Raw genomic sequence first — 12,476 nt, 5'->3', positions numbered from 1 at the left:
CTCCCAGCTGTAGAGTGTTTTCCAGCATTTCCAGGAAACGCCAACCAGCAGTGCCGGTGTTTCACCACATGGTGTCGCACTTGCACAACTTAATAACAAGGTTACTGGCAGAAACTGATGCTGTAATCAATTTCAGAAAGACATGTAGCCTTTTAATACCACAGCACACCTCAATACATCACTAAACCCCCACCATTAAATGCTTCATGCACACTATAAGTCCCTGTGAAAATATTAGGATTATTTCTTAAGACTGACAAATGTTCTGCTAAGCTGTGATTTAGTCGGTGGCTGCATGTCTTCTTTTGGACCGGACTGTCAAGTCACTGATGGAGCAATCTGACCTCGAACCAGCAGACACCGAGAGGCGGATTTAGGGCCAACAAACACACTTCTGTTTAATTTGTCTGCAAGTTAGAAGTTATTTGCGGAGGGCAAACCTCGTTAAATTTGACATGGGCTCTCAACATTTCGCAAGCATGCAAAAGGTAGGCTAGTTCAAAGCGCAATATTTTCTCCATTTTGTAAAAGCTAGCAAACAGGGCGGAATTGTTAGCTAGCTCTCCCAGTAGGCCAAACTCATTCATTTACCATGTAAAACAATCGTTATATATTCAGTATAACCACCCACAGTGAATGCTCTGTTCCTTATAAAACATAATTAGACCAAAGGGAAAATCTCAGTACAAGCCCATCTGATTTGTTTATCGATTAGCTGTTTTTAGGACCTTAATTTGGCCTCATAATGTCGTTCAAATGCTCCTCTTTGTGTCTCCTGTGAAGCTCATTCAGACAAAGACATGTAACAACTGCAAGTTTGAAGATTTTCTTTATCTCATTTTGTAATAAACATATAAATAATAAACTCTAGACATTTTTGACGCATCGCCCTGTTATGAAAGTTAACTGGTATGGTCTGGCTATATAGACTATCCAAACTTTGCATCTGCCGCAGGTCATTTCTATAAAACTATTTCCCTATTACAAAATATGAAAAGAAAAATACATTTTAGTACATTTACAGGAGTTACTTATTAATTTATTTTAACGAAACTGTTTCAGTACTACTTTAACTGTTACTGAATTGTCAGAATCTGCATTTAATATTTTTCTCAGAAGAAAACAGAAAAATAGAAACACAACAAAAACAAAAGCAGAGAATGCAGACATGAGGCAGAATATCTGTCCCTCTCCGACAACTTAAACGAACAGTTTCCAAAATAATAAAATTCTTAATAAACCAAGCAGTACAAGATTTTTTCCAATACTTTCCCAACTACTGTATTTAAATTAAAATATATTCTCATATCTTACACTATTTCAAATAACGAAATGTGATTCGGTAGCGATCTGTCAAAATCTAATTTACAATTCTGTGTATAAAAATATAATTTATGGAACCCCGCGAAGTTTGTTCTCCCCAAAATATAACAGTCAGTTGCACATATATGCACATATGAACATTACAACCTGTCAAAGTTAGCTCCTTTCTACATTGTCTTCTTTCTCTTTGCGATATTTTGTCTTTTTCGTTTTTTTCTTCGTTTTTTCTTTCATTTTTTTTTGTTTTTTTTTTGTTTTTGCATTTGAGATATACAAAAATAGATTATGCACAATTTGCTGCTCACACCGTTTCAGAATCCATTTGTGTGACAGCAGCGAGTTCACATGAGAATAAATTATTCAAAGAGAAACTTTTTAAGGCTCCATTCATTCTTTGAAAGGGGGACACATGGAAAAGTCACTGAAATAAATATCCCAACTCCGCTGGGGGCTTTGTCTTGTTTGTTTGTTCGTTCGTTTTTTAATTATTATTATTATTTTATTTTTTAATCTACTGAATAGTTCGTGTGTCCTACATGTAAGTCTCATTCTGCTCCTGTAGTAGAGGTTTCAACTCGGGTATACTGACATCCCAAGTGGATGGATCGAGTGGCTGTCCAAGAGCCATGTTCCTAATTGATAAAGGATCTTGGAGTACCAGTGCACTCCGTCCTTCTGTGCACTGACTTGAGGCTGGGAACTGAAAAGCAACGAGGACACCCAGTGGGCGAGCCTGACAGGTGCCAGGGCCCAGTGCGCCAGGTCGTGGTCTTCTATCACTGCGTAACAGGACGCAAGGACCTGGTCCACCACGACGGTCCCCTGCACGGTCACCGGCGCAAAGGAGCCCTCGTGCTCTTGCGTGTAAATCCGTTTTACGGTCACGGCCTCGAGTCGACTTCGCTCGGAGTCAAACACGAACACCTTTTGTCCCGACTGGACTTGGCTGGCGAAGATTGCCGACATCCGCTCCTCTTCCGTGGTGTTGTGGCCGACGAAGAGGAGGTGCGCGGCTGTGAGGGTGATTTTCTGGCCCAAGTCGGTCTCTATCACGTAGAAGAGCCTCCTGGTCGTCGAGTCTTGGTCTATGAACATGATGAAGTCGGTGTAAATCGGGTTTCCATCGGCATCCGCTGCCAGGACCCTGTCGCCGGTCTGGAGGTCTTTGACCGCCTTCTTGGTGCCATCCTGCAGGGTGACGGTGGAGGAGCCTGGGAAGCAGCCGCCGGACTTTGCTGCCACTGAGTTTTCTGTTAAAATAAAAGATTAAGTTGTTTAAATACAACGTGCGGGTTTCACACCATCAGAAAATGTTTTCCACCATGGTAGAATAACACTGCAAAATGATTTTAAAAACACATGAAAGACACATAAAATGTCCCAAAAGCAGCGCTATTTAAAGCCTTTAAAACTTTTAGGACTTAAAATAAATAAACCACAGGTGCTTTGAGCCATTACAGTCCAGCACCACCGCCCCATTCAGAAGCCCATTCAACAACCTTCCTTTTTTAGCTCGTATTTGTGTTTTTCTTGCCTACACACATCATGGTGGGCCATATGCATTTTGCATAATGATGCCTGTCTGCTCCTCCATGCCAAATGCGTATTGGCTTGGCCCACGTTGTCTGAGACGAGAAAACTGAAAGCCTTGGCTCATCTATTCTTAATTAAAAAACCCAATAAAGAGCAGGCATTGTTATTCTAAATCAGCTTGTGGATCGAGCTACTCTCGGTAAAGAACACTTACGCCTTTCCCAGCTACTCTTCCCATATTTACTCAGGTGCAGAAACCTCTATGTGACAATTCACACAAATAGGCGACTCACAACTACTATTTACCCAGCGGAGCCACTTTTCCAAGCCTCTCGAGTTGTAGATTTGAATTTAAATGAGGGCCCGGACTCTTAAATGCTTTCTGTTGTGCAACATCAATGTCCCCTCTTTCTACCACCTCTCCCTGCTTTGTTGTCAGTCTTGATGACAATAATTTTGGCCTTGGTGGAGCTCTTCACATACCAGTCTCTAGGATCACACTGTCCTGCTCACAGAAAAGGGGGTTTCCTACTCAGAATCTGGGGGCTTTTAATCTTCTTTTAAGATTCCCGAGCATGAAATAAGGTGACAACTGAAAACCAGATTTACCCCAACCAATTCAACATTGTTCGGCCAAATCCTTTTGGTAAAGTCGCATGACCCCTAATGACACGTCGGCCTGGCCCATACTGTGATCTCAAAACGTGTGTGCTGAATAATAAGTAAGGGATTTATCAATAAAGTCTGAGCTGAGAAAAAGAGCCATGGTTCATCAATCAGTGTGAAGGAATATTTTCTAAGCGCCATAGGTGTCCTGTAGCTTAGTGAAAGCCTGGAAGGTTATTTTAACCAAAATGAAGGTTGTTTAACACGAAACACTGAGATGAATAAAATCCGAAAGAAAATTGTGTAGTTTTCTCGTTTTTCCGTCACATGATCAAACCCAAAATATCAACTAATTACCTTTAAAAAAAAAAACGTCCTAACTTCTTCCAGCGTTTTATTTTGGCTTCCGCTGGTGTGCAAAAAAAAAAAAATCAAGAGAACAAAACGATTTGCTTTTTTCTAGGTCACACCGAGGAGCCTCGTTAGATTATGGTCGTGGTTCCCACCAGGAGACAGTGTGGGGCGATGTAAGATCAAGAAATAAGCTGCATGGGAAGTGCTCATAACGCCACAGGCTGGGATGTGCCCCATACATCATTCATGGAAATAGATTTCATAATACAAACATCTTGTCAAGCTGAATGGATAAAACTCTGCACTCATTACCTCATCGGATAACTATTGAGTGCACGTTCTTGTTAGTTAATCATTAACTAAATGATGATCATGCCTTTTATAGTATATAAACGAATCGACATACATTAAGACACATTTTATTGTATTTCTACTGTCATGCTTAGTTTCCTGGAGCCTATAAATGTTGATTGATCACTGAAATCAAGTTTTTTTGGACACTTCGCTTTCGTTTCTTTCTCTTTGGGGTCTTGACAACTTCATTACACCTGATCTAGTTTCCTTTTCCCTTATAAACAGCTGCAGAAACTCTGCAGAAACTTTTCTACAGAGAGATAACTTTATTGTCTGTCACCGAGTAACAGAAATGTTCCTTTTGTCAAGGCTCAACGGTGAGAAACGCAAAAGCAGGACTGCAGCTTCCCAGAGCTGCACCTGCTCTTTTAGATGATTGCAATCGCACCTGACGGGAAATGGTGACAGATCTGGTTATTTTCTCCTACAGCCCAGCCATCACAGTGCGCATGGCAGACTTTCTCTGGGGTACAATGAGGTAGATTTCCTCTCATCTTGCAGTCATACCTGCTTTCACAGAGCAGTGGATGTGGGCTTTGGATTCATAATAGACCCAGTCGAATCCGGCTTCCACCGCGAGCCTGGACAGAGTGCCGTATTTGCTCTTGTCTCTGTCCGAGGTGGTGATGTCCACGGCCCTGCCCTCGTAGTGGAGCGACTCCTCGAAGTGGTGTCCGTCTTCGTCCCAGCCCTCGGTGACCCGCAGCTTCACCCCGGGCCACTGATTCATCACCGAGATGGCCAGAGAGTTCAGCTTGTCTTTACACCTCTGCGGGAAGGAGAAGGGTGCCGGTTAGTCACCTGTTGTGTCACAGCTCGCAGATATAAACTGCCCAGGTGCGTAAAATGTGGAAAGGTCTGACTCCAGAACAGCATTTGCCACCAAAGCCTTTCATACATTGACACAATCTATGTTGCAAAGAGTTGCAGGTGCTCAAAATGTACAAAAACAATATGACATCTTTTGGTCTGACAAATAAAGCAGTAGACCGCATGCGCCACACATGCATGACCCCCCCCCCACAGAAATAGCGCTTCCCGATACATATCTGCTATGTTTGCCTGATATCTGCTGTCCATTATAGTGATAACGATTAGAAATTCGGACTCACTGAGGCCTCGCCCACACCTCTCCATCCCCACCTGACGCCCCCTGGTTCCCCCCCAGCTGAGGTGAAACACTGGGACCGAGCTGCATCTCTGATCCTGAATGCGAGCTTACATTTGTCAGTGTGAGCAGCAGCGTCAGAGGGCACATCTCGGATAAGAAAGCTGCTGATGAAATATTGATAAGGCACCGCATTCGCTTCACTGGCCTATAACATATGGGTCTTTGGTCTTGGAGAGGTGCGAGCAGCATCCCTTCCTACCAAAAAGTGTTGCTTTGAACACAACATGCATACATTATAAATTCATGAGTTTGTATTAGGCCACGGAATGAGCGAGTCCTTTTGTTGGTTGCAACTTGTCTGTTTTCTTTAAATCAATAATTGATATGCAGATGATATGAAGATGATCTTCAGGAGCAGCTGCTGCCTTAAAATATCTGGAGTTCGTCCTATAAATAAATCGTCGCACCCCAACCTTTTCTGCGCTCTCAATGAGGATGCTTGGCCTTCTCCAAGACAACTATTCTCGACACTCAACCAATATGTCAAATAAAACATCACAAAGAGTCTTTTCAGTCCAACCGCAGAGGGAAACTTTCATTATTCCTCTCCTGCAAAGTCTTGGGAGACGTGACATGCCTTCTTAAGTGGAGGTGTTTCGGCTGCTGACTGACAGACTTGTGAAATATCCAGGGCGCACAGAGAAGCGTCTATATGCGTGACCCACTGTCCCTTTTCCCTCATGGACAGCTTGTGTGTCCTAAAGCAAGAATGTTCACATAAACCCCAAAACAAAACAAGGGGGGAAAAGGGGGTTCCACATATATCAGTGGGTGTTTTATGAGGATATCACACTTGTAGAATGTGTTGAATAAGAAACCGGCCCTAAAAAAAAAAAAGCCTCCCACATTCTGAGTGGGACTGTCGGAGTCAAGAGCCGTAAAGCTTAACCTATTTATTAATTCATTAGGTCGTGTGCCGCAAATCAAGCCAAATTCTGCTCAGCCACCGTGAAGCCCAGCAGGGCGCCCTAGACCGGCGCTTTGTGCTCGGGGTAAAGTTGTTCAACAGCCTCCCTCTTAATCTTTTCACAAATGATTTGGTTAGAGGAAACACTTATCAGCTACCTGTCAGTGCAAACAAGCCGCCAGCTCATCTCTTTCCCGACGCGTTTGCACTGCGGGCAGAGACTGCAGGCTCCGAACAGAAAACAATCCACCTTTAAAAGCCCTTTAATCTGGTTGGAGCTTTTCTATCGAGTAACATTCGCCAGCGTGGATGACACGATTTCACATTTTCTTGTCACAAAATCTACCAAACACCTTATTCTGCTTTACAAGTTGCACCTGGAAGAATTCTTAAAACAAACGGAACTTCATTGGAAACGCGTTGATTTTAGGAGAGACGGAGAATATTTAACGACTAAACATGAAGCTGTGGTTTGTAGAGTGATGCTCCTGTTCATCTCAAACACTATCTGGAAACGTCTGGAAAACGCAACTTCCTGAACTGAGCTGTCTCAATAGTTAAGGGAGTAGAAGCTTGTTGAATTACAGTCTTGGCTGTTCATTCATTTATTACACACACATGCAGGCGTGTGCTTTGTTTCAAGCATAAATAACAACGTCTGTTTTCTAACGTAAAATAACAAGGAAAGTCCAATCTATTCGTGCGTACAGTAAAACTCCGTGCGTAAAAACCAACTAGGTTCGTGCGTAAAGCCGTGGAACAGCGCAAAGACCGTTGGCACGGTGTAAAGCCCCATGTGATAATGCTTATGCCACTGGCAGAGTAGTCTGCACAACAGCTGCAGTCCCTCTCTTTCGGAGGTATGCAACCCTGATTTGATGGCTTTGCAATGTCATGTACGATAAGGACCATCTCACCTGTTTTAACTTACTATGGCCTCCCGCTGACCAAAGGTCATAAGTTCAAATTGCGTTTCAGGCTCAGTGAGGGGTGCCTGAAAAGCCCTTTCATGCACATGTCACACTTAGAGCCTGTTGTTGTGCTTTCTGTAAACGCCCCGATGATGAACCAGAAGCCTCAACTTACTGACCCTTTTTTATAAATCTATAAAACACAAAGCAGCTCACAAACACGTTCATTTAAGGCCCCTAAATAGACAAACTGCAGCCACAGATGCAACATATACTCACATTTTATCTGAAGGACTCCCACCTCGTTAGTATGATTTTATACAGACCTGTGAACACAACTGTTTATAGCAGGTGGTGTTTTACTCAGAGTGAAAGCCCTGCAGACATGTGTTACTCAATATTCTCACAAATGAATAAAATAACAGTGAAATCAAACTATTCCCCTTTTTGCCGGAGACCCTGGGACCTCCTCGAGTATCCTTGGGGGGTCCCCGAGCCCCGGTTTTGGCATCACATCCCCACGCGCCTGTAATTTCATGATCTGTGTGTATGAGAAGCTATAGGTGTATCACAGAGGCGGAGGGGGGGGGGGGCTGACAGGGACGCCGAGACCGCACGCACAGTGAATATTTCATCGGAGCTCGTGCTCATGCATGGTGCGAGGCACGGGTTCAGGGACTCCGGCGCGCGCCTGGCTTCATCACCACCAGCAGCACCACCACCAGCACCACCGGCATTTTATTATTACTGAGCCAATATCACCCAAGCGCCTTTAATAATTCACCAGCATCTGAGTGCTAAAAGTCATGCTGAAGAGACGCGGCATCCTGCAGCCTGGAGAGAAATCATGGCTACATCTCTCCGATGTATTGTGAGCCTCGTCTTATCTGCACAGAACGAGCTGTGAGCTTTGATAACTAACTGCCTACATGAGGATGGAGTATTTAAAAAAAAAAAAAAAAAAGATGTCATCATCCGTGCAAGTAAGGCACCACCACCCCTGTGCGCCTTTGCTCCTATAATTGACCGAGTCCCACCCTTTTATGAAGTCCTGATAGTGTTCAGGACACTCTCAAAGAAATGTCACTGTTTTCACGCACTGATGCACACCATGCGAAAGGCTAAATTACAGCAGCCTGTGCGAGAAAATGTCTGAATGAGCCACGCCATGCCTGAATAAGCCCGGCTGGTTGAAGCGGTGCGCATCGCCAGCTCTCCTGTATTCATGGCTGGAATAAAGAAAAGGCGCTTAAAACAAGCTGCAATGTTGAGATGAAATAGGCAACAAATACTGGATGTGTTCGCGGAATGTAAGGCAACACGAATGCGCGCCCGTGAAACAACAAACAGAGCCTCACAAAGATACAAATATAGATATGAGGAGAGGGGCACATTAATATTTTAAATACACTGTCACAATCATGAAGGCCGAGTGTCCTGACTGTCCGCCTGCACATCACTTCTCCAGCTGGATTTCTACATTCGCCTCAAGCCTGCAGCCTTTGAAAACTCCCATGCTGGTGTATAAAGCGCATCTGCTTTTACAGTGAAGTTAAAAGGCTCAGAGTGAAGAGTTCAGCGGCGGGTAAAACAGACTTCACTTAAGGTGCGCAATCAGTCTGACAAGGAGGTTGTTGCAGTGCGCAGTGATGGTGCGTTAGGAGACGGCCAGAAGGGGAAAAGGGTTATTCTGTCTCCTTACCTGAGTCATTAGCCTGTCGGCACCGGTGTTCTCCTCATCCTTGAATATGATGTCTGTGTTATAATTGGGAGTCAGTTCTTTAAATCGCTCGGAGTTTCTTGTGATCTTGCCTTCGTATCTGCCGCTTGCCCCGAGGGTCTTCTCCGCCACATTGGGGATGAACTGCTTGTACGCAAGAGGTGTCAGCTTCTTCGGGTGTCTTCTCCTGCCGTAGCCCCTGCCCGGTCCGCATCCCATCCCAGAGGACACCAAGGACAAGCAGATGAGACCGACCAATACGATTCTGGTCCAGAGCAGCATTTTTGTCCTTTAAGATCTCAAACGAGTCGCCGCTGCTATCTCTACCGTCTGCCGCTCCCGGCTCTCGCAATGTCCTTGTCTCCTCCTCTACTTCGCCTTCGCCTGGTCTCTACTGTGGCAGGTGCGGAAATGAACGCCTCAGACAAATGGTAATAACGGGGCACATCGAAGGAGGGTTAAAAAAAAAAAGTAGTGAGGGAATTAAAAGCCACGGGATCTCTAGTCGAGCTGCAGCCGCTTGTGTGAGGCGACCGCTTTTACTGCTTTGTATTATAGCACCGATCTATAGCAGGGGAGGGATTTGATTGGCTCGCCTAGACAAACCCTCCTGATGTTATCCCACAAAAAAATCTTAAAAGATTTCTTCCACCTGAGGGTTAGCCTGTGTTGCGGGGAGGAGGGGCTGTTCCATGGGAAAACATCAATTATAAACCGTCTTTTTTCACCCTCCCATTTTCCAGATTTCACAGGAAAGGCAGGACAGACGGGAGCACTTGCACAGAGCTGGGCTCAGATCTGAAGCAGTGTAGTTGGGTGAAGTGATTTCAGTACGTGTGCGGTAATTGAACTGCGTCTGGGATAACTTTCCGCACAGAATGCATTTCCCAGGAGAATAAAACTGCTCGTGGAGGCGCACTGCGCACGCCTGTGCTGGATGATTTTGCTGTGACCCCGTATCCACCAAATAAATGAATAAGCATAATGAAGAGTTGACTTACTGTACAAATGATTAGACTGGTGGATTTAAATTCCAAATTGCCTCTAACCTACTTTCCCTTGTAAAACAGCCGCTTGCCAACGTGAATATACGCACGGAAATTCCTTTGGAGACGTTTCGCACCATTTAGATAATTCAAAGTCTAAAGAAATCTGAGCAAACATAACGGATTTTACCTTTTGGTTTGACATTATTCAAACTCTATCAAACTTTAGTAAAACTTGAAAATAAACCGGCACTAATATCCGTGCACTGCACGCACCGTGCGCCCTTTCGCGCCCCATTTTTACGCGTCAAAGTATGCGTTTTATTCTTTAAATTATTATTTCATCCGATTCACTTTCTATATATATAGGCCTATATTGATCTAATTAGAGTACATATTGTCACAACTCTGACTCACATCATGAAGTAGACTCCTTAACAATGAGGCTTAGACTTAGAGTACAATATGGATGAGGCTTTAGAGAGTGTGTTCCAGGCCTGTCCGCCTCATCCAGGGCCGATTCTTACTGCAACCAGCCTATTTAGCACCATGCACCACGTTCTGCCTGCATCTGTTATGGGTCAAGGATCACCCATAGGCTCTCCTACACAATATCTCCTTTCCAAAGTCCACTTCATTGATAGATTAAGCCTTAGTAACCACTGTATTTACTGGCCATAGTAGTGTGACTCTCTCCTTTAAAGGAGAAGGGGAGAGGGGGGGGTTCTTGCACTCATGGCAAGCAGTAACCCACAGCACCTCTGTAATTAATTCTCCCCTTGTATTATGATTTTCCAGTTGCTTGGGTGTCAAAATATATTTTATTTCAGTCACCAACCTTCCTGAGTTGTTTTCCAGCCCAGCACACATATTTATTCATGTTTTAACGTTGGTGTTGTTGATTAAAAACTGCATGGCACCGTCACACATAAAACACCTCTGTATCTGCATTCAAAGCACATCACTTCAGACAAAAACAGATATCTCAAATGTTTCAGGAAGGCAAATTATTTGTGTGATAACAAACCAACTGTTAGAGTAATTACAGGAAGAAGGGCTGTTTTGGGGCAACTTTAGCTCTCATCACACCGACAGTGTGGCACAGGTGCTCTGAGGTGAGGACAGATATGCCAGCCTTTGGTGTGGCTTCAGTCTCATTAAACCTCGCTCTGGCTGACCTCCAGTCTGGTTCAGTCTGTGCCAGGCTTGTGGCACCGCAACCAGGGCAGGTGAGACTACCTGCAGCTCGCTGAGACTATGAACATCAAGTCTTGGCCAAAAGATGGTTTGTGCACTCGGCACGCTGCTGTGTAACCCAGACCGAGATATTCTACTACCAGTGATGGCTTTCAATCTGCATATCACTGAATTCCCCCTGTTTTTGCTAAATATCGTAGAGATTCTCAAGATGTCTTTACTAGACATATTTCAGCAGTTGTTTCTGTTACTCTGTTTCAGAAGTACTGTTCAAACACAGAGCTGACAGCAGTTGCGGTGCCCTGAGGGACACCGGAGGCGCTGTTTGGCCCCAGGTCAGAGTCTTGGTTCAGGTGTCACAGCTCTGAGATAAAACCTGGCATGCCACACAAACGCCTCAAAACCACAGAGATGGGAGGAGGTGAGGCAGCGAGAGTCCGTAGAGGCCTCAGTCCCCACATTTGTAAAAGGATGAGAGTATATCATTATTATTATTATGGAGACTTTATTATGGATTCTTTGTGAATTAACCAAGTGACACAATGTGATGCTAAGTGAAATGAATAATGCAGAGATTGCGATGAATAATGCAGCCTGAAGAGCAGAGCAAGGTGTGCTGATGTGACACGACTGGATTTGAACTTGAGTTTCTCCCACAGAGGAAACCAACCATCTATCAGCCCGACCTGGGTCAAATAGTATTTGCAAACATTACACTTCATTGTTTGGTTTTGGCCTCCTCCAGTGCCAGATGGGTGGAGTTTGCAACCAAAGGCGATGGAAATCACAGCAGACAGTTTAGACAATTAATCAAAGTATCTAAGGTCAATTTAGTATCTGAACTTTTGTTTGAGAACTTATCTTGATACTGTCAAAAAAAAAAAAAAACCCTCAAACATCTTAAAACAAAAACATAAAGAGAAGGAAGAAATACTTGCAATACCTGCTTATTCCTGTTCAGGGTGAATGCACGCTGGGAAGTAAACACCCTGGACAGGCCACCAGACTATCATAGGGCTGACACGCAGACAAGAATATATATATTCACACACCTATGGACAATTTAAAGACTGCACTTCAGCTTCCAAATATACATTTCTGGTTTGCCAAATCAGTTTGAAAGGATTTTATAAGCCCTGCAGTTTAAATTAGAACAAACAAAAACTGCGTATTTTCACCTGACAACAACATTATCCAAGTTTTTTGTAAACCTCTCTGTTGTAAAAGCTACCTGAACATCACAAGCAAAGTATAAACAGAGGCCTTTACTAAATAAACAGCTTCCAAAATCCCACATGTGTACTGCTACGTGACATTCTGTTACCCTTTTATTTACATTGACCTTGGTTTTTTTTGCACATGAAGGTGACACAGCAAAACTGAGGCTGATTTTATGAAACAATTCTGCAGGGAT

At 43.9% G+C, this 12,476-nt stretch overlaps 1 protein-coding gene across 1 annotated transcript; it reads right to left on the bottom strand.

The window, feature by feature from the left end:
• Nucleotides 1–1,776: 1,776 nt before the first annotated feature.
• shha (sonic hedgehog signaling molecule a) lies at nt 1,777–9,161 on the bottom strand. Its single transcript, XM_070928030.1, has 3 exons — nt 8,862–9,161; nt 4,678–4,939; nt 1,777–2,573 (listed from the first exon to the last, which is right to left on the bottom strand). Exons 1-3 carry the CDS (start codon nt 9,159–9,161, stop codon nt 1,894–1,896), a joined length of 1,242 nt encoding a protein of 413 aa, XP_070784131.1. The 3' UTR covers nt 1,777–1,893.
• Between the last annotated feature and the right edge of the window lie 3,315 nt (nt 9,162–12,476).

Source organism: Enoplosus armatus, chromosome 21 (genome assembly GCF_043641665.1).
Source record: "Enoplosus armatus isolate fEnoArm2 chromosome 21, fEnoArm2.hap1, whole genome shotgun sequence".
Classification (NCBI taxonomy): Eukaryota; Metazoa; Chordata; class Actinopteri; order Centrarchiformes; family Enoplosidae; genus Enoplosus; species Enoplosus armatus.
This window is presented reverse-complemented; position numbering and strand designations above follow the sequence as displayed.

Bases quoted from the DNA above. Each gene is read 5' to 3' on its own strand.
- shha (XM_070928030.1), bottom strand. From the start codon at position 9,161: ATGCTGCTCTGGACCAGAATCGTATTGGTCGGTCTCATCTGCTTGTCC. The intron at 4,940-8,861 runs GTAAGGAGACAG...TCCTTCCCGCAG, and splicing joins CCGACAGGCTAATGACTCAG to AGGTGTAAAGACAAGCTGAA. The intron at 2,574-4,677 runs GTATGACTGCAA...TTATTTTAACAG, and splicing joins CCACTGCTCTGTGAAAGCAG to AAAACTCAGTGGCAGCAAAG.